Source organism: Lepisosteus oculatus, chromosome 18 (genome assembly GCF_040954835.1).
Source record: "Lepisosteus oculatus isolate fLepOcu1 chromosome 18, fLepOcu1.hap2, whole genome shotgun sequence".
NCBI classification, from domain to species: Eukaryota; Metazoa; Chordata; class Actinopteri; order Semionotiformes; family Lepisosteidae; genus Lepisosteus; species Lepisosteus oculatus.
In genome coordinates this window covers 22,546,015-22,566,683 of record NC_090713.1, presented here as the reverse complement: position 1 = coordinate 22,566,683, position 20,669 = coordinate 22,546,015, and the positions used below count along the sequence as shown (strand labels likewise).

General features: G+C 61.1%; 3 protein-coding genes across 12 annotated transcripts; 1 reads left to right on the top strand and 2 right to left on the bottom strand.

Moving 5' to 3' along the window:
• Positions 1 to 93: 93 nt before the first annotated feature.
• On the bottom strand, positions 94 to 8,393 carry LOC138224102 (collagen alpha-1(I) chain-like). 9 transcript variants are annotated; one of them, XM_069180430.1, is made up of 9 exons: positions 7,972 to 8,393; positions 6,426 to 6,485; positions 5,770 to 5,926; positions 4,546 to 5,663; positions 3,612 to 4,157; positions 2,871 to 3,040; positions 1,779 to 2,022; positions 1,424 to 1,519; positions 94 to 661 (listed from the first exon to the last, which is right to left on the bottom strand). In XM_069180430.1, exons 1-9 carry the CDS (start codon positions 8,028 to 8,030, stop codon positions 430 to 432), a joined length of 2,682 nt encoding a protein of 893 aa, XP_069036531.1. In that variant the 5' UTR covers positions 8,031 to 8,393; the 3' UTR covers positions 94 to 429. The 9 variants fall into 9 exon arrangements, 6 of the variants coding, with proteins under 6 accessions (XP_069036531.1, XP_069036525.1, XP_069036528.1 ...); XR_011182448.1 differs by lacking the exon at positions 7,972 to 8,393 and adding an exon at positions 1,194 to 1,258 and having other exon boundaries at positions 479 to 529; positions 624 to 661; positions 5,770 to 6,900; XM_069180424.1 differs by lacking the exon at positions 7,972 to 8,393 and having other exon boundaries at positions 94 to 529; positions 624 to 661; positions 5,770 to 6,900.
• A 549-nt stretch (positions 8,394 to 8,942) lies between these two features.
• On the top strand, positions 8,943 to 12,908 carry zdhhc24 (zinc finger DHHC-type containing 24). The gene is made up of 3 exons (XM_069180498.1): positions 8,943 to 9,831; positions 10,184 to 10,461; positions 11,499 to 12,908. Exons 1-3 carry the CDS (start codon positions 9,542 to 9,544, stop codon positions 11,792 to 11,794), a joined length of 864 nt encoding a protein of 287 aa, XP_069036599.1. The 5' UTR covers positions 8,943 to 9,541; the 3' UTR covers positions 11,795 to 12,908.
• LOC107075851 (cation channel sperm-associated protein 1) lies at positions 12,331 to 20,643 on the bottom strand. 2 transcript variants are annotated; one of them, XM_015338795.2, is made up of 14 exons: positions 20,504 to 20,643; positions 20,146 to 20,431; positions 19,092 to 19,232; positions 18,308 to 18,517; positions 18,116 to 18,229; positions 17,280 to 17,439; positions 16,701 to 16,792; positions 16,298 to 16,441; positions 15,259 to 15,322; positions 15,052 to 15,124; positions 14,332 to 14,383; positions 14,126 to 14,210; positions 13,703 to 13,817; positions 12,331 to 12,423 (listed from the first exon to the last, which is right to left on the bottom strand). In XM_015338795.2, exons 2-14 carry the CDS (start codon positions 20,246 to 20,248, stop codon positions 12,376 to 12,378), a joined length of 1,401 nt encoding a protein of 466 aa, XP_015194281.2. In that variant the 5' UTR covers positions 20,249 to 20,431; positions 20,504 to 20,643; the 3' UTR covers positions 12,331 to 12,375. The 2 variants fall into 2 exon arrangements, with proteins under 2 accessions (XP_015194281.2, XP_069036582.1); XM_069180481.1 differs by having other exon boundaries at positions 20,146 to 20,377.
• Positions 20,644 to 20,669: the final 26 nt, after the last annotated feature.

The following is a 20,669-nucleotide window of genomic DNA, read 5'->3' as shown; positions in this document are numbered from 1 at the left end:
TATAATCTTTTAGCACACGGACACACTGATGAAGAATGGGACTGTCACAAGCATCTTTTAACACCCGGCGACACGCTGTCGCACACACGCTGACACACATACACGCACACTGACACATAGACATGCTGACGCGCACACAGCACGGCCTCACACACTGACACACAGCATCAATGCACAGAAACACCCAACCGCAGTTCTATACATCCATCTTGCTGATTAACTAACGAAGGATCTGACTGAAGCAGTTTTTGTGGACAGATGTTTATTCTGAACAGCTTGACCCTTCCTCATTCCAGAGCCCCCGCAGGGTCTGTCTGGTCCGGTCCTGTCCTGGACCATCTGCTCCTGGCGGCCTCCCCAGGACCAGGACCGACCCGTTTCGGGGTGCTGCGGCAGTGTTCTCCACCTCTCTCTCAGTCGAAAAAATCGTCAAACTCGTCGGGCACTTCCGGGGGCGCGGAGCCGGGCTTCGGGGTACCGGGAGCCTCGGTTCCCGGATCGCTGCTGTCCGCGGAGCCCCTCCGGAGCGCTGCAGGAGACGGACACACGGTCACTGACCAGCCAGGGCGGACAGCTAGGGCTCATTCGGGGGGAAGAGCAAGCTACCACTGAGCAGAACTGACCTTTGCCCTGGGCAGTGAGAGTGCCGCTGTGATTCACCCTGAAAGTGCAAGAGAAAGAAACATCCCTTAGAGATCATTCTACTGACTGACTTCAGGAACTTCACTGTGGTCCTCTGTACAGCGCAGTAGAGCCCAGTGAGACCAGGGTAAAAGCACAGTACAGCGCAGTAGAGCCCAGTGAGATCAGGGTAAAAGCACAGTACAGCGCAGTAGAGCCCAGTGAGACCAGGGTAAAAGCACAGTACAGCGCAGTAGAGCCCAGTGAGATCAGGGTAAAAGCACAGTACAGCGCAGTAGAGCCCAGTGAGACCAGGGTAAAAGCACAGTACAGCGCAGTAGAGCCCAGTGAGATCAGGGTAAAAGCACAGTACAGCGCAGTGGAGCCCAGTGAGATCAGGGTAAAAGCACTGTACAGCGCAGTGGAGCCCAGTGAGATCAGGGTAAAAACGCAGTACAGCGCAGTAGAGCCCGGTGAGATAGGGGTAAAAACACAGTACAGCGCAGTAGAGCCCAGTGAGATCAGGGTAAAACATGGTACATGTGGATGGTGGTGAACAGGTGTTCACTTGCCTCTCATTCCCTGGTGCTGGTGGGACCTGGCAGCTCCCCGTTACTGTGAGCTACAGCACCCCCATCTGTGAGAGAGACACAAGACACCTGTCTCCCCAAAACCAGGGCTGGCGGGGCCCCCCTCCCCAGACTGCAGACACCTCTTGAAATGGCCCGTGGCCTTTCAGACGGATTCGATCGGGAGAGGGCGTTCCTGTGCGGTCAGACCCCCAGCCCCAGCGCACGCGCACCTGTCCGGCGTGCCCCCGGGGCGCTCCTCTGCGGCAGGGACAGGCGGCGGGCACCCCTCCTTCCTCCCGGAGCGGCTCTCCTCCTCTTCCTCGGCTCTGCCAGGAGAAAGCCCCTGTCAGTGACTCTGAGCTGCCTCGATGAGCTCATTCGCCCGGATACTGAGGCGGGCGCTGGCGGGAACGATCAGGGAGGGGGGGGGGCATACAGACTCCACACAGAAGGATCTCTGGAACTGAATTCTGCACGTAAATCCTCATTCTAACATCGCTTTTAACACACACTTGACACACCAGTGCCAGTGGAAGCGAGAGGCTGGTGGACGTGGAGGTGGACTGTCGCTGGAAGGACACTCACGTCTGACCAGAAGACGTTTTGGGATCTTCCTGCGGAGCCAGGAGAGCTTCGATCTCATCGCTGTCATCTTCATCATCATCATCATCATCATCATCATTGTCGTCGTCGTCGTCGTCGTCGTCCCCTTTGCTCTTGATGTCGTTGGAGGCGCCCCCACCCACCTCCTCCTCCTCCTCCTCCTCTTCCTCCTCCTCCTCGGAGCTCCCCTGCTGACCCGCGATGCCCTCGGAGTTGACCACAGACCCTGGGTCGGGTGACAAACAGAGCAACCAGCTCAGTGCAAGGACGCTATTTTGCTAAGGAGAGACCTAGCAGGACGGCCCAGCCCGCCCTCTCCCCCTCCTCCTGTGTCTTGTGTTGAAGACGATGCCCGGGCTTCTTACAGGAAGCAGAGATCCTGGGATCACAACAGGAGTGACTACGTTACACACAGTGCTACCCAGCCATGTCGTCGAAGAAACAGCTGGACAAGATCCAAAGGGTTTCTCATTGGTGGTGAATATTCTTGTTTTTTTTTAAATCAGGGGTCTCCAGCCCTGGTCCTGGGGAGCCCCAGCCCAGTGTGTCCTACAGGTCCCCCTGAATCAGGGGTCTCCAGCCCTATTCCTGGGGAGCCCCAGCCCAGTGTGTCCTACAGGTCCCCCTGAATCAGGGGTCTCCAGCCCTGTTCCTGGGGAGCCCCAGCCCAGTGTGTCCTACAGGTCCCCCTGTTTCTAGAGTTTGGACACGCCTGTCAGCTCCTGATGGCCAAGCCAGTGGTTTATTCCATTAAGAGAACCGCAGTCCTTGAGGACTGAAGAGGACGTAGGTCCTCAGTCCTCAATAATCCCTAAATTGGTTAATTTGACCAATCAGGGGTTTAATTGTTCACCGCGAGGTCGATCTTTAAAAACAGGTGGCATTAAAGGTTGTTTTAGATTGTTAACATTTTCAGTGCACCTGCACCCTCACACTTCCAGACGGCATCGGTAGATCATGTCATCAATCATCAATCTTCGGTCATCAATCATCAATCATCAGTCATCAATCAATCAAGTCATCAATCTCATCAATCGCATCAATCTCATCAATCCGTGGCCGTGAGGGACCCACCCGTCAGGCCGCCGGCGTCCGCGCCCGTCTCCCGGCGGCCCTCGCTGCTCTCTGGCGCCGCCCTGCTGTGGTGGAGAAGAGCCCAGGTGAGCTGTGGATCCGGCCGGGGGCAGGAGCTCTCTGCCCCTGGCCCAGCAGGATCTTCCCAGGTCATATCCCTGCTGCTTGACCTGCACGCCTCTCAGGAAAAACACAACATCGACCCACCGAAAGGTCAACAGCTGGACACGGGCAGGGGATCGCGAAACCCGGATGCCCCACAGTACAGGGGCCGTGGCTCAGGGTCTTAATTGTGTAATTGATTTATGAATGAGGGCGGCCCTGGGTTCGATTCTGGAGCTGTGTTGAGCTTGCATGTTCTCTCTGGGCTTCAGTGGGTTTCCTCCAGGTGCTCCAGTTTCCTGCCACAGTCTACAGACATGCTGGGAGGTGAATTGGCTTCTTTTGGGAAACTGGCCCTTTTGTGTGTGTGTGTGTGCGTGCCCTGTGATGGACTGGCCCTGGTGGGTGTGTGTGCGTGTGTGGAAAGCGATTGGTAAACGGATGGTTGGATTAATCAATTCACCAACAACACCAGGGAGCCGACTCCTGGGAAAACCTGGCACGGAGTGGACTGGGAGCGGAGGAGGCACTGGGCCACTGGCGGTGCTGAACCAGATGGGGGCGCTAGCTGCCTCTGACAGATAGTAGGGAGGAAAGTGGGAAATGGGCAACCCGGGGTGGTCCGGGCCGAGCTCGCACCTGACGCCCAGCGGGGAGCTGACGATTCCGTCTTCGGAGTCTGTCCCCTCGCTGTCTCGCTCCTCTTCCTCCTCCTCTTCCTCTCCGTCGCTCTCCGGATCTTCCTGCTCGTCTGGCGCCCCTGTGTCCGTGCGGCCCCCCTCCTGGCGGTCCGGGGTCTCTGCTTCACTCGGGCTGCCGTTGGACCCCTCCTCTGCGGACGCCCCCTCTCGCTCGCTGGTGACGCCCCCCATCTCCCCCCCTCTCCCGGGATGGCTCGGGCTCCCCGCCCCGCCGCTGACCTCTGACCCCGCCTCGCTCTCGCCTGGGTCGCTCCCCTCCGTCTGTGCCCCCGCCCGCCCCCCAGCCCCGGCGTCCGGCGGCTGCAGTTCCCCTGTGTCTCCAGCAGGGGGCGGCGCTCCGCTCTCGGTCTCAGAAGCGTGCTCACTGGTGCTCGTCTCTGACGGCCTGGCCCTGCCTGGGGTGCCTCGAACCCGGGGCCTCTCGTGGCTCCTGCATTCTGCACTGGAGTCTGTGAGCGCACCGTCTCGGGGCTGTCCAAGGTCCCTAAAACCATGAAGAGAGGTCATCCCCAGCACTGACCCCACTGGACACCTCAGTGCCGTGTGACCCCCAGCCCTGACCCCGCTGGACACCCCAGTGCAGTGTGACCCCCAGCACTGACCCCGCTGGACACCCCAGTGCAGTGTGACCCCCAGCCCTGACCCCGCTGGACACCCCAGTGCAGTGTGACCCCCTGTGCTGACCCCACTATATTCCCGTGTAGCTCTGTGCCATTATCCCAGATCACTCCCTGTCCTGGAGAGTCACATGGGCTCCAGTCTTTATCCCTGTAAAAGCAGCAGGCCGGGGACTTTCTGGGAGCAGGGAGTGAGGACCGCAGTCCCAGATATTTCCTTTTCCCGCAGCAAACAGATCACAGAGGGTTACTTACTCCCGGGAGGAAGATCGCTCCTCCTGGCCCTGTCTCCGCGGATTCCTCCTCCTCCTCCTCCTCCTCGCGGCGGGGGCCCTGTCCGCGTCCCTGCTCCCTGCGTCGCTGAGGGGGGGGCTGGTCTCCGGGGCATCGTCGAGGGCGGGGCCGGTCTCCGGGGCATCGCCAAGGACGGGGTCAGTCTCCAGGGCGTCACCGAAGGCGGGGCCAGTCTCCGGGGCATCGTCGGGGGCGGGGCCGGTCTCCGGGGCATCGCAGAGGGTAGGGACGGTCTCTGGGGCGTCGCTGTGGGTGGGGCCTGTCTCCGGGGTGTCGCTGAGGGCGGGGCTGGTCTCCGGGGCGTCGTCGAGGGCGGGGCCTATCTCCGGGGCATCGGCGAGGGCGGGGCCTATCTCCGGGGTGTCGCTGAGGGCGGGGCTGGTCTCCGGGGCGTCGTCGAGGGCGGGGCCGGTCTCCGGGGCGTCCCGCGAGCGGAGCCGGACTGCGGGGAGAGCAGCAGCCGCTGGGAACGGAACGCTCAAGGAATCCGACGACCTGCCCCGACCGGATTCGCCCCCCCCCCCCGGGAGCAGGAGGAGCAGGAGGAGCCCCGCCGGCCGAGTGCTCGCCTCACCTGGCCGCACGTCCAGCCCAGTGCGGTCCCTCTCCCTCCCCGGCCCCTCTCGGCGCCTGGCCAGTCCGTCGGGGAGCTGGGGAGCCGCGGGCGTGCCCCCCCGCGGCGACCCCCACACCGGGGATGGTGCCCGGAGGTCTTCTCCCCGGAGCCGGAGAGACTCGGGGTCCCTAAACAAGCTGACAGGGTGACACAGCAGCCGCCCAGTTCCCGGGGGACTCCACCCCCCCCTCTCCTCTGTGCCCTCTGACCCCCGGGCTGGGGTGAAATGCAGGGGGGCCGGCCGGTAGCCGCCGGCCTGGTCGGGATAATCCCCGGGCGGGAGTCTCCCCAGCGGGTGGGGATAGACGCCCCCTGCCTCCCCGCGCGGCGCCGGAGCAGGGAGGCGCCGGGGAAGCTGGGGCGCGCGGCCGGGACGGGGGGGCTCCTGTGGTGAGCTCTGGTCACCCCCCAGCGCCTGTCGCCAGTGTGGGAAGCGCCGCTCCAGCTGCTCCTCGTACTCCGCCTGCGCCAGCGGGGGGGGGGGGGCGTTAGATTGCAACCAGCTCCGTGGGGGAGGAGCTGGGGGGGGGGACCAGCTCACCCAGCCGTGGCGGAGCGCGGGCACTCACCCTGATGGTCGCCATGGCGGCGCCGCGGGCCGACAGCTCCCGCGCGGTGTCCACGGCCCTCTGGAAGTCCGCCAGGAGCTGGCTGTTCCGGCGCCGAGCCCTCCTCTCCCTCTCGCAGACGTCCCGCCACTGCGCCTGCAGCTCCGCGGCCCGCTGCCTGGACACAGAGAGAGGGAGGGGCAGGGAGCTGGGCCACACGTACACCTGTATCTGTACTGTGCTTTTACCCTGATCTCGCTGGGCTCTACTGCGCTGTACTGTGCTTTTACCCCGATTTCGCTGGGCTCTACTGCGCTGTACTGTGCTTTTACCCCGATCTCGCTGGGCTCTACTGCGCTGTACTGTGCTTTTACCCTGATCTCGCTGGGCTCTACTGCGCTGTACTGTGCTTTTACCCTGATCTCGCTGGGCTCTACTGCGCTGTACTGTGCTTTTACCCTGATCTCGCTGGGCTCTACTGCGCTGTACTGTGCTTTTACTGTGGATGGCAAGCGCACAATCACACACTGATTTGACATAATTTGACAAAAACAAATTCGACAAATGACAAAAACTGATTTGACTAAGCACTAGGTGGCCACTGACCACACAGACACACCCACTGGCCCCAGTGAACTGACACACACTCGACACAGACATTGAGGGGCCTCACTCACAGGTGCTGTGCCCTCTGCAGCCTCCTGAGGGCGCCCTGCAGCTCCAGTCTCCTCTGCTGGCTGGATTAGAGAGAGGGGACGCACACAGCTACGTCACAGGTCTCTGGAACGCAATCACTAACCAACACCTTAACTAACATCATCTGGTAAAAAGGAGCAGCTGAGGGTCACCGCATGAGAGCAGCTGTTCATCGATCCAGAGATCTCCTCCAGCTGTTTTCTGAAGGATCTCCGGGGAATCTGCCTGTTCCCGTCGCCCACCACTCTCAGTGTCGAGAAGCGCCTCCAGTGTCCGCAGTCTCGCCGTCTGAAAAGGATCGCGCGTTGCTGCCACCGTGCGGCGGAAAAGAGGCAGTGCGGCGATGTTTTGAGTCTCCGGGCTAATTACAGACTGGGATTGCCCGTCAGATTCTGCGCCTCTGATACCGACCACACGAGCACTGCTGTCAGAAAATCCTCTGGGCAGGAGCAGGGGCAGGGGCAGGAGTAGGGGGCAGGGGGCAGGAGCAGGGGCAGGGGCAGGGGCAGGTGAAGGGGTAGGAGCAGTAGCAGGGCCAGGGGCAGGGGCAGGTGAAGGGGTAGGAGCAGTAGCAGGGGTAGGGGCAGGGGCAGGTGAAGGGGTAGGAGCAGTAGCAGGGCCAGGGGCAGGGGCAGGTGAAGGGGTAGGAGCAGTAGCAGGGGTAGGGGCAGGGGCAGGTGAAGGGGTAGGAGCAGTAGCAGGGGCAGGGGCAGGTGAAGGGGTAGGAGCAGGGGCAGGGGCAGGGGCAGGTGACGGGGTAGGAGCAGGGGCAGGGGTAGGGGCAGTAGCAGGGGTAGGGGCAGTAGCAGGGGTAGGAGCAGGGGCAGGGGTAGGAGCAGGGGCAGGTGAAGGGGTAGGAGCAGTAGCAGGGGTAGGGGCAGGGGCAGGTGCAGGGGTAGGAGCAGTAGCAGGGCCAGGGGCAGGGGCAGGTGAAGGGGTAGGAGCAGGGGCAGGGGCAGGTGAAGGGGTAGGAGCAGGGGCAGTAGCAGGGCCAGGGCCAGGGGCAGGTGAAGGGGTAGGAGCAGGGGCAGTAGCAGGGCCAGGGGCAGGTGAAGGGGTAGGAGCAGGGGCAGGGGCAGGGGCAGGTGAAGGGGTAGGAGCAGGGGCAGTAGCAGGGCCAGGGGCAGGGGCAGGTGAAGGGGTAGGAGCAGGGGCAGGGGCAGGGGCAGGGGCAGGTGAAGTGGTAGGAGCAGGGGCAGGGGCAGGGGCAGGTGAAGGGGTAGGAGCAGGGGCAGTAGCAGGGCCAGGGGCAGGTGAAGGGGTAGGAGCAGGGGCAGTAGCAGGGCCAGGGGCAGGGGCAGGTGAAGGGGTAGGAGCAGTAGCAGGGGTAGGGGCAGGGGCAGGTGAAGGGGTAGGAGCAGTAGCAGGGGTAGGGGCAGGGGCAGGTGAAGGGGTAGGAGCAGGGCCAGGGGCAGGGGCAGGTGAAGGGGTAGGAGCAGGGGCAGGGGCAGGTGAAGGGGTAGGAGCAGGGCCAGGGGCAGGGGCAGGTGAAGGGGTAGGAGCAGGGGCAGGGGCAGGTGAATTTACCTGCGGCGCAGCCCCTCGTGCGTCCCCAGCCCGCTGTCGCCCAGGAGCCGCGGGTCCATCCTCGAGCCCGGACGCGCAGGACCCAGGTCACGGGTGGATCAGAGCGGATTGCCGGGGATTACCGGGTGGGTGCGGGAGAGCGGCCCGGCGCTCACGAAAGCGTCTTGCAGACACGCGTCCCCTCGACACAGCCGACTGACGGCGCTGAGTGAGCGGCCCGGACCCCAAAGGTCTCTTTAAAACACACACGTGGGGTGTCGAGTGGGGCTCCACTGCGCGGTACCGTGCCGATACCGAGCAGGTCCGCCCCCGACAGCGACACTGCGATCTCGCCCGGCTTAACTGCTCGGCGCCCTCCCCCATCAGTCCAGGCGGATAGAGCACAGATCTTCTTAGTGTCAAAACCTCGGGGGGGGAGGGCGTGTGTGTGTCCACTGGGAGCGAAAGTGGCGTTTAGGCAGATTAAAAAAATATATATTTGAAAAAAAATCAGCTGAGGTTCCTTTAGAATACTGTGTGTGATTTTGTATTTGTATTGTAAATGTCTGTAGATGTTAATTGTATTTGTTTGGCTTCGGCAGCACTGATTCTACCCAGTGGTCATGACAATAAAGCACCTTGAATTCAGCTGAGTTGAATTGTGGTCTCCTCCTGACAGAAAAAGACATCGCGGCTCTGGAGTCCATCCGACAAAGAGCGGACAGGTACCCTCCAGGATTTAAGGTGTCTTAGACGGACACGCCTACGAGGAGAGCTGGTTCAGGCGTTCACAGCGTAGACACCACCTCACACTAAGGGTGGCGGGAGTGTGGAACAGGCTGCCCAGTCCTGCGGTCGAATTCGACACCCCTTGTTTCCGGACGGGCTGAGTCCACCTCTCTTTTGTAACTGTTGCTACGTCCCAGTGGGGTAGTCCGGCTGTCGGACATGCGGCTCGGAACCAGTGGGAAGGGACAGGGGGGGAGGGGACTGTTTTAACTGTGACACCTGTGCGCGTCGCGGTGTGTCCGCGGAGCAGGCGCTGGGCAGAACTTTCTCTATTAAAACCGCCAGATTTGTACCCGTCTTTTATTTATTTTTATTATTATTATTATTATTATTTGGAGCGTGGGAGGCGTCAGTTACAGCTCCGAAACATTTGTACTTTTTCTCGTTTTTCTCGAAAGCCTGGAAGAGGCGATCCTCGTTTTTATTTTTCCTGCCTGTGATCGCTGTCGGCTTTGTTCTCGAAGAGATGCGTTTGGAAGCCGCCGGGAGGAGGAGAAGGAGAGGGAGAGACGTTCATTACAGATGAGACGACGGCGCCATTCCGGCCATTAACGTTCTGTGTATTGTCGAACACTATGCTTTTGATTTTGCGGGTAGCGAGAAGATTCGTATTGTATCTGCGTTTCTAGCGTAGACGGGCTGTACTTGTCCCCACGTATTTATAGGGAAGAGGGGGGCGTTATTGAAAGAAGCACGCACACGTTTTTTGCGTTACATTGTTTGGCCGAAAATCCCCACCAACAGCAAACGACTTGTCGTTGCCCAGCGACTCGAACTTCCGGCTTCCGGCCTGCGGTCCAGCATGCGGTCGTTCTGCTACCGGACGTGGGGCCGGCTGGAGCGCGCGTGCCGCCGCCTGCCGGTGGTGGTGAACACGCTGCTCGTGCTGTCCATCACGGCGGAGGTCAGCTACCTGGTCCTGGCCGAGGCGCCGGGGCGGGCGGGCTGGACGGCGCCGTGGAAGGCGGCCCACCTGGGCGCCCAGGCCTTCATGCTGGGCAACATCGCCTGGAACTCCGTGCTCTTCCTCAGGACGGACCCCAGCGTCCGGGGGGTCTTCCTCGGAGGGGAGGGCATGGGCCAGGGCTGGAGGTAGGTCAGGCGAAGGCGGCTCACACCGGTGCCTCCGTCTTCCAGCGTAGGGTCTATCCCAGCAAGCACTGGGAAGCCCACGCCAACGTCGGGAGAGCATGCAAACTCCACACAGACAGCACCCCAGCTCCGGCAGCGAACCCTGTGTCCCAGCGCTGTGAGGCAGCACCGCTGAGCACTGCATCCCTGTGTCCTGACAGAACAGGACCGGACCCGACCCGCCGGACCAGCTGTCCTCCCGGTCTAACAGAACCGGACCTGAGCCGCCCGACCAGCTGCCACGTCCCTCCTGTCGCCCGGGGACTGGCTCCGTGTGAGGCCGGGTCGCTAACCGCTGCTCTGCCCCCCCCAGGTACTGCTACAGCTGCGAGACGCACACCCCCCCGCGCTGCTCCCACTGCCACGACTGCGGGGTGTGCGTCCTGCTCCGGGACCACCACTGCGTCTTCTTCGGCCAGTGCGTGGGCTTCCGCAACTACCGCTACTTCCTGAGCAGCCTGCTCTTCATGTGGGCGGGGCTGCTGTACGCCGTGGTGCTCAACACCGAGGTCTTCCTGCTGGTCCTGAGCGAGGGGCTCACCCTGCACAGCGCCCTGCTGCTGCTCGCGCCCTGGGTCATGCTGGTCTCCGGTCAGTCGCGCCCCCCCCCCCCCCCCCCGCCGCCCGTTCACACTCAGGGACGTGTGCGCACTCACACGCGTACACTCGCTCACACTCGCTCACACTCGCGCACACTCACGCACACACACGTGCACAATTACACACGCTCACATTCACACTCACACACACACGTGCACAATTACACACGCTCACATTCACACTCACACACACACGTGCACAGTTGCACACTCACGCGTGTGCACAGGTGCAGTCACAAGCCCACACAGACATCACTGGCTCTTGTGCGTGCAGGACCTAGAGGTGCTCGAGGGTGCTCCTCCATGCCAGCCTGGGCCGTGTCACTCACTGTCGTGTCTCCCATCTCCTCCCTGTGCCTCCACTCCCCTCTGCTCCCTGTGTCTCCTCTCCCCTCTCTCTCTCCTTTCCCATCTCTCTCGCCAATCTCCCCTCCTCTCCCTTTTGTCTCCCTCTTCCCTCTGTCTCTCTCTCTCCTCCTCTCCCATCCCTTCCCCTTTGCATCCTCTCCCCTCTCTCTCCCCCTCTCCCATCCCCTCCCTGTGCCTCCTCTCCCCTCTCTCCTCCTCTCCTCTCCCCTCCCTGTGCCTCCTCTCCCATCCCCTCCCTGTGCCTCCTCTCCCATCCTGTGCCTCCTCCCATCCCCTCCCTGTGCCTCCTCTCCCATCCTGTGCCTCCTCTCCCATCCCCTCCCTGTGCCTCCTCTCCCATCCCCTCCCTGTGCCTCCTCTCCCCTCCCTGTGCCTCCTCTCCCCTCTCTCTCCTCCTCTCCCATCCCCTCCCTGTGCCTCCTCTCCCCTCCCTCTCCTCCTCTCCTTTCCCCTCCCTGTGCCTCCTCTCCCCTCTCTCTCCTCCTCTCCCCTCTCTCTCCTCCTCCTCTCCCCTCCCTGTGCCTCCTCTCCTCTCCCCTCCCTGTGCCTCCTCTCCTCTCCCCTCCCTATGCCTCCTCTCCCCTCCCTGTGCCTCCTCTCCCCTCTCTCTCCTCCTCTCCTCTCCCCTCCCCTCCCTGTGCCTCCTCTCCCCTGTCTCAGGCCAGGTCACCGCGAGGGCCTTCGCCTTCGCCTTCATCGCCGACACCTGCGTCGTGGGCTTCCTGCTGGTGGCGGCCTTCCTGTTCTTCCACGCGGCGCTGATGCTGCGCGGCCAGACCACGCGGGAGTGGTACTCCAGCCGCCGCCCCTACAGCCTGGGCTGGCGCCGCAACCTCCAGGAGTGCCTGGGCCGGCGCTGGTACCTGGCCTGGCTCTGCCCACTCATCCCCTCCCCGCTGCCCGGCGACGGCATCCACTTCCGGGTCACCGGCCCGCTGGACCCCGCCGGCAACTGACCGCCCCCCTGCCTCCCTGAGACCGTGACCGACGGGGGGCACACCGCCAAGCGGACGTGGGAGCATGCTCAAACACCCCCCTTCAGTATTTCAGCCTGGCTGGGCCACCCGCAAAGCACCGTGGGAAACGGGCAGTCCCTCCCTCTGCTGCTGGGGTGAGCCACCAGGGGGCAGAGTGACCTCTCCCCCACCCCTGTTCCAGCAGGCTGACATTGTTCAGACTGAGCCGCGTGGCGCCCTCTGACCGGGCAGCTGATCTCAGGCCGGTATTGATCAGCACCCTCCTGCTTTTTTTACGTGATCTGTATCGGGGCTCCTCTCTCCTGGTCCCCTGGGGTGCTTGCAGTGACCTCACAGAATCAAGTAGGGGTCTCGGCTGCAGAACTCTCAGCTAGGGGTCTCAGTGACTGGAATCAATGAAGGGTCTTCATGACCGTGAACGCAGTGCCTCTCCAGGACCAGAGCGAGGAGCGCCGATCCCCCGCAGGGAGGGGCGGGAATCTGGGAATTTCTCACGGCACGAGGAAGCGAGCCGGTGTGGGTCAGCAGGGTCTTTATTGGGGGGGGGCTGTGGGGGGCTCTCAGTCCTTCTCCTGCCTGTGACACTCCTCCTCCTCCTCCTCCGCCGCCTGCAACGAGAGGGAGAGAGCCGGGGCGGTGAGGATCGGGGCGCCCCTCCGCTGCCCTTCGGAATCCCGGGATCTCGTCCGGCTGTTCCCCGAAGGATTCCGGGGAACCTGAGCTTCCGCGGTTGTCCTGAGCCACGTGTCCGTGTGTCTGCCCCCGTCTGTCGAACCCTGTGCCAAGACCGGGACTGCGCAGCTGCCAAAAACTCGGACCCTCAGCCGGCGGACTATTTCCAGCCTGGGGAGCGCTCCCTCCGGTCCCTGCCGGATCTCCTGCGCCCGGACTCCGGGTCTGGAGCTGGAGTCTGGGACGGGGACGGGGGGTTGATTCCTGCGCCACAGGTCGGGAAGACCCCGTTGTCGGAGGTGCCTCCCGGTTCCGGGATTGCGGGATTTTGTTATTTTCCCAGCGGACTGCTGTTCTCGGCGACCCTGCCTGCCCGAGGGGCAGCTTGGTTTGGAATAAAGGCGACAGGTTGTTTTGTAAACGTGTGTGCTGGATTTTGGGGGGGCGGGGCGGGGTGCCGTTGTGTCTCCTAGTAAAGGCCTTTCAGGGGCCCCTGTAGGGGTACAGTGTGACCCAGACTGGACTGTAGGGGTACAGTGTGACCCAGACTGGACAGGTGATCTCTGGACTATAGGGGTACAGTGTGACCCAGACTGGACTGTAGGGGTACAGTGTGACCCAGACTGGACCGGTGATCTCTGGACTGTAGGGGTACAGTGTGACCCAGACTGGACTGTAGGGGTACAGTGTGACCCAGACTGGACAGGTGATCTCTGGACTATAGGGGTACAGTGTGACCCAGACTGGACTGTAGGGGTACAGTGTGACACACACAGGAACAGTGGTCTCTGGACTGTAGGGGTACAGTGTGACCCAGACTGGACTGTAGGGGTACAGTGCGACACACACAGGAACAGTGGTCTCTGGACTGTAGGGGTGCAGAATAACAGAATAGCTGGCCCTGACCCGTGACCGGGCCCCACCCCTGGGGGGTACACTGGCGCTGTCGAAGAGTGTGTTTCTGCAGGGGTGGGTAGCAGCAGTATTTTGAACTGCGGAAGATCGCCCCCCCTCCCTTTTCACCCCCAGGCGCCCACGGTTGTGCCCAGGCTGCTCCCAGCTTCCCCGAGAATTCAAGCAGGGGGCTCTCTGACGTCCCGGGACCGGCCTGCAGGGGCTCCGGGGACGTGGGCACGCGAGTCTCCGCCGGAGAGCCGGGTCTCGTCCCGGGGCAGAGGTCAGTCGCGTCGCGGGAACGCGGGCGCAGGGGCTCACCTCGAAGAAGGTGTCGACGACCCGGTCCAGCGTGGCTCCCTGCGACCGGAAGGCGTGGTGCTGGAGGTCGATGGCCGCCAGCAGCCGGAAGTAGCTGGTCATCAGCTGGACCTCCCTGGGGGCAGACGAGGAGGCTGACTTACTCGGGGACCCTGTCCCCCTCCAACAGCTTCTTCTCCTCATGTTGTAGGGGTACAGGGTGACCCAGACTGGACTGTAGGGGTACAGCGTGACCCAGACCGGACCGGCGGGCTCTGGACTGTAGGGGTACAGTGTGACCCAGACCGGACCGGCGGGCTCTGGACTGTAGGGGTACAGTGTGACCCAGACTGGAACAGTGGTCTCTGGACTGTTGGGGTACAGAATCACTTAGTCCAGTCCGTGTTCTGAGTTGGCTCTGGTCCTCGGGCCTCGGTCACTAACCTCTTGCTGAATTTGTTCTGGCTGTAGTTCTGCTGAATGGCTCTCTGAAGGAAGGTCTCGTTGTCCTGCTCCCCTGACGGCTGACCTTCAAGGGAAAGACACTGCCTTTGTACTTTTACCCTCATCTCACCGGGCTCTGCTGTATCTTCACCATAGTGTACCACAGTGAGTTTGTGGATGAGTGACATGAGGAAGCTCCGCGCTACCCTTCTTCTTCAGAGCCGCCGTGTCGTCCTCAGAGTCGTCGAGGGTGCAGGACTGCAGAGGGAGAGGAGGTTATTGCAGAGGGCTGTGTTCTGACACCGCCGGCCTTGTTGTCTTGTAAGGTCGATATCATGCTGTGGCATTCTTGTCAGGGCTTGCAGTGCTAATTTATAACAACTCATTTACTTCAGGTTTACATCCCAGATGAATACAAGGGGGTTCAGTCCCTCGCTCGGGGACACGGAGAGCTGCAGGTTCTGTAAGAATCGGGACAGTACCGGGCAGAGCAAGGCAGGACAGGGACACACAGGAGAGAGAGGTGGTTTGTGATGCTAACAAACTCATCTTCAGGACTGAGTCACTGGACCAGCTGTCCTCCCAGTCCAAGACCAGACCTGAACCGCCGGACCAGCTGTCCTCCCGGTCTAACAGGACCGGACCTGAACCGCCGGACCAGCTGTCCTTCCGGTCCAACAGGACTGGACCTGAACCACCGGACCAGCTGGTCCAACAAGACAGGACCTGAACCACCGGACCGGCTGTCCTCCTGGACCTGAACCACTGGACCAGCTGGTCCAACAAGACCGGATGTCTGTGGTTTTGTACCCCTGCGTTCAGGAGGTGATGAGTTTAGAAAGACTTACTGATCCTTCAGGCCCCAGAATCTGCACATTTCAGAGTGGCAGAACCCCACCCCACCCCAGCACCCAGATGACACCCACCTTGTCCTTCTTCCTCTCCATGCGCCTCTTGATGGCCAGCTGGAAGTTATCGACCAGGACGGCGATGAACAGGCTGAGGAGAGAGAAGATGGGAGAGAGAAGGAGATGCTTGATCCACAGCCTCACACCTTGCAGAGAAGGACACGACTGGAGCGAGCGAAATGTCAGGGTGATCGTCTGGGGTTTGGGTGGCGGAGGGGAACCCACTTGAGGAAGGTGAAGTACTCCACCACGATGTACAGCACCAGGAAGATGATGATGTAGGGGTAGCCTGCGGGAGAAGCGGAGACACTCAGCCGGCTGGGAGACGCAGCTGTGCTGTCTGTACACACTCTCTCACTCATATACAGGCTGAAGGAACTCAATCACTCTCTAGTCTCCGATGGAGGGGACAGCAGCCTCACACCCTCTCTGGTGTATAGTGATGACACTCTCTTGCTGCTCATGTTGCAGTGTTTGTGTGAGTCTGTGTGACAGAGCTGAGAGCAGTGTGTCAGTGTGACAGAGCTGACAGCAGTGTGGAAGTGTGACAGAGCTGAGAGCAGTTTGTCAGTGTGACTGTGCTCAGAGCAGTGTGTCGGTGTGACTGTGCTCAGAGCAGTGTGCCTGTGTGACTGTGCTGAGATCAGTGTGTAAGTGTGACAGAGCTGAGAGCAGTGCGTTGGTGTGACGGAGCTGAGAGCAGTGTGTAAGTGTGACAGAGCTGAGAGCAGTGTGTAAGTGTGACAGAGCTGAGAGCAGTGCGTTGGTGTGACGGAGCTGAGAGCAGTGTGTAAGTGTGACAGAGCTGAGAGCAGTGTGTCAGTGTGACTGTGCTGAGGGCAGTGTGCCTGTGTGACGGAGCTGAGAGCAGTGTATCGGAGTTCAGAGCAGTGTGTCTGTGTGAAGGAGCTGAGGGCAGTGTGCCTGTGTGACGGAGCTGAGAGCAGTGTATCGGAGTTCAGAGCAGTGTGTCTGTGTGAAGGAGCTGAGGGCAGTGTGCCTGTGTGACGGAGCTGAGAGCAGTGTATCGGAGTTCAGAGCAGTGTGTCTGTGTGAAGGAGCTGAGGGCAGTGTGCCTGTGTGACGGAGCTGAGAGCAGTGTATTGGAGTTCAGAGCAGTGTGTCTGTGTGAAGGAGCTGAGGGCAGTGTGTTGGTGTGATGTGCTGAGAGCAGTGTGTCAGTGTGATGGAGCTGAGAGCAGTGTGTCGGAGCTGAAAGCAGTGTGTCTGCACTGCGGATGGGGCAGGCAGGTCTCTGTCTCACCCTGGTCTCGGCTGGTGGAGTAGATGTAGGCCCAGTCGTCCAGGGTGAGCAGCTGGAAGAGGGTGAAGATGGTCTTGAACATGGACCCGAAGCGATCTGGGTCCGACACACTGAACATCTCCCGGAAGATGACCGCAAACATGACTGGACGCTAAGGCATCATGCCACCCTCATGTCTGATTCAGAGAGGGGGTGTTTGACCACTGTGCTCTGGTGACTGTCCAGTGTATAGGAAGTGTCCAGCCCTGAGCTGTCCACGGTACAGAAAGTGTCCAGCCCTGAGCTGTCCAGTGTATAGGAAGTGTCCAGCCCTGAGCTGTCCATGGTACAGAAAGTGTCCAGCCCTGAGCTGTCCAGTGTATGGGAAGTGTCCATGAGCTGTCCAACAATAACATAAGGATACACAGGAAGGTGAACATTAGTACGATGATGGCTCCCATGGACTGGAGAGACTGTAGGCAGGTGGACATGATGGCCTGCAGGTTCTGTAAGAATCTGGACAGTACCAGGGAGAGCAAGGGAGGACAGAGACACAAGGGAGAGAGGTGGTTAGTGATGCTTGCAAACTCATCTTCAAGACCAGCTGTCCTCCCGGTCTAACAGGACTGGACCTGAACCGCCAGACCAGCTGTCCTCCCGGTCTAACAGAACCGGACCTGAACTGCCAGACCAGCTGTCCTCCCGGTCTAACAGAACCGGACCTGAACCGCCAGACCAGCTGTCCTCCCGGTCTAACAGGACCGGACCTGAACCGCCAGACCAGCTGTCCTCCCGGTCTAACAGGACCGGACCTGAACCGCCAGACCAGCTGTCCTCCTGGTCTAACAGGACCGGACCTGAACCGCCGGACCGGCTGTCCTCCTGGTCTAACCAGACCGCACCCGATCCACAGTGTTCTGATGTAAGTACTGGGATTTTTGACAGTTTGCCCCGGACTATCCCAGAGAGGGTATCCCAGAACAGAAGAGCGCGGGGGTCCTACCGGATCGTCCGGAGCACCCGGAAGGCCCGGATGGCCCTGATGCCCTTGAAGATGCGCAGGATTCGGAAGACCGTGGAGGCGTTCCCACTGCTGAAGCTGCTGGTGGACTGGATCAGGGGCAGGACGAAGTCCACCAGGCTCATGAAGACGATGACGAAGTCTGGAAGGCGGGGGGACGTGTCTGAGCTCCGGCCGTGAGTGGGGGACCCCGGGGCCGCCGCCAGTGGCAGTGCGGTCTGGGGGTGCTCACCAGGATCGTGGGGTCCTCTGTTTTTAAGTGCAATGTGCCTGAGCTGTCCAGTGTAGGGGTTGTGTGCAGCCCTGAGCTGTCCAGTGTCTGGGGAGTGTCCAGCCCTGAGCTGTCCAGTGTAGGGGTTGTGTGCAGCCCTGAGCTGTCCAGTGTTAGGGAGTGTCCAGCCCTGAGCTGTCCAGTGTCTGGGGAGTGTCCAGCCCTGAGCTGTCCAGTGTCTGGGGAGTGTCCAGCCCTGAGCTGTCAAGTGAGTAAGAAGTGTCCAGCCCTGAGCTGTCCAGTGTCTGGGATGTGTCCAGCCCTTGACTGTCCAGTGTCTGGGGAGTGTCCAGCCCTGAGCTGTCAAGTGAGTAAGAAGTGTCCAGCCCTGAGCTGTCCAGTGTCTGGGATGTGTCCAGCCCTTGACTGTCCAGTGTCTGGGGAGTGTCCAGGCCTGAGCTGTCAAGTGAGTAAGAAGTGTCCAGCCCTGAGCTGTCCAGTGTCTGGGATGTGTCCAGCCCTTGACTGTCCAGTGTCCGGGACGTGTCTGGGATGTGTCTAGCCCTGAGCTGTCCAGTGTCCGGGACGTGTCCAGCCCCTGACTCACCCAGGATGTTCCAGGCGTTCCTGAAGTAGACGCGGCCCCAGACGAACACCTTGAGCGCGAACTCCATCAGGTAGATGGAGAGGAAGCTGGCGTCCATGGCGGAGAAGAACCAGCCTGGACAGGGAGCAGGGGGGGTGAGCAGGGTGATCGGACTGGACCGGGCCGGGCCGCGCCGCAGAACCGGCCTCCTACCTCCGCGCACGGCCACGCTGTCGAAGGTCTGGGCCACCAGCGCGCCCGTGTTCAGCACCACGACGGCCAGCAGGAAGTTGTCGAGGGGGCGCGACTCGGTGAAGGCGAAGACGATCTGGTAGAGCAGGCGGCACCGGTCCAGCAGCGCGCCCCAGGCCCGGCCCAGGCAGCTGCGCCGGGCCTGCAGGGCCCTCTGCCTCCTGTCCCTCTCTGACCGGACAGGATCGGGGGGAAGGAGAAGAGAGAGTGATCGTCCTGCTCGGATCGTCCTGCACACCAGAGCCACTGAACCGCTGGGGGTCTCTGGGGGTTTCTGGGGGCCCTTCTGGGCTCAGTGTCGGAGCTGATGTAATTGTTTAATTAGCTGCAGGATCGTTAACATGACAAGCGCCCGCAAGGTGTCTCAGGCTCAAACTGTTTACGATTTAAAAACATTTTAAATGTGAAAATATCCCCTTCCTGAATTTGAATATAAAACCAAGAGCAGGAGGCACTTCTTTACACAAAGGGCAGTGGGAGTGTGGAACAAGCTGCCCAGCCATGCTGTTGAAGCCGATACCCTGGCTTCTCTCTAGAAACTCCTGGGTGAGATCCTCCAGTCGGGACAGGAGCAACTACTCTACGCTAAGAGAGGTGGGAGAGTGGAACAAGCAGCCCAGTCATGTTGTTGAAGCCGATACCCTGGCTTCTCTCTAACAGTACCTGTTAGACAGGAAGAGCTGCTGTATGACGGTATCGGGTCAGCTGGCCCGGCCCGACCGGAGCGGCGCTGACGCCCTGTTACCTGAGCTGCGGATGAGCTGCTGTATGACGGCTTCGGGCACCTCGCAGGTGGAGAAGATCCTCTCCCGGGCTTGGCGGCGCCCCCCTATGGAGGCGACTGGAAGGACAGGCAGGTGGTGGCGCTCCGTGTCCCGCAGGCTTGCTGCAGAGGGAAAGGGAAAGGGGATCAGGGATCGAGGATAATAGACCGGGAATCGGGGATCAGGGATGGGGATGATAGATCAGGAATCGGGGATCAGGGATCGGAGAAATAGATTGGTGTTTGGGGATAATAGACCAGGAATCAGGGATGGGGGAACAGGAGGTGGGGATTGGGATTGGGAATACTGGCAGAGCTCTCTTGCTGCGAAGGCACAGTGGGTCTCGAACCCGTGGCTTTTACAACAGTCACCCTCCTCTTTTAGCGCTTAGCCAGGGCCCAGGCTGTGTCTCAGAATCCGGACCCCCCTCCTGTCGGGAAGGCCGGGGCAGAATCCCGGGGGAACAGGGCTGGGAACCGGCAGTTGCTCCGGTCCTCGGTTTGGGAAACACCGGGGCTGCAGAACCGGTCTGGACCGGCCCTGCTGGGCTGCACTGCGGTCCTGCCGGTGTGGGAGCTGAGCGCAGCTCCGGGGGGGGGGCTACCGAACCCAGCGGGTGTGGGGGCGTCCCCAGGACCAGGTGGGAGAACCCCCTGGGAACGCTGTCGGAGGAGAAACCGAGTGACCTGTCAGACCTTTCACCTGCTGATGGTACTGAAGGTCGTTTACAGCTGCCCCGAGGTAAGAGGTCCAGGTACCACACCTTCGGCCCGGTTCAGGGACCCAGAATTGTGCAGCTACTTAAATAATGAGATCATTCCATCATGTGACTGAGGGCTCTGCCACCTCGGGGCCCGAGCGCTGGGGGCTATCCAGGCTTGGTCCTGTGGGGGGCGCTGTGTGTGCAGTTTTCCCAGGTCTCCTGGGGTGAGCTGGGGTGATCGCTTGCAGACCCACACCGACCCCTCCAGGACCAGGAGCAGGACCAGGGCCCGGGTCGGCCCGGCCCGGCGGGAGGTGAGCACGGGCGCTTGCCTAAGTTCGGCTGGCGCTGCCGGGGGTGCAGCGTCTGGCCGGAGGGCCTCTCCTGGACGGCGGTCCCGCCGCGGCGTTCCCCGGGAGCTACCGGGAGGTCCATCCGTGCCTTTCCAGCGCAGTCCGAGGTGAGTCGTGTCTGGGATGCAGAGGGCGCCCGGAGAGCGGCCAGACTCGGCACTCGGGCCTGCTGCCTGTCGGAAGATCCCTGCGGACAGCAGGCTGGGACAGACTGGCAGAGAGATGATGGTGTCTAGACCTCTGTGCCTGAACAGACACGATCTCCCTGAACGGCTGTGATACAATTTATTGCGATATATATTACAATATTTTCTAAATGATGTTATTGCATACTCACACAACTGTTGGTCCTATTGCCAATAGATCTGCAATAACCATCACCACCACCACTGCTGCAGTTTCTAATATTCCTACCACCAGTAAATAATAAATAAGTTGGAATGGCCTGATTCTACTGGCAGAAAGGACTGCAGTCTCTGGAGAGTGTGACCTGAGCAACGCCC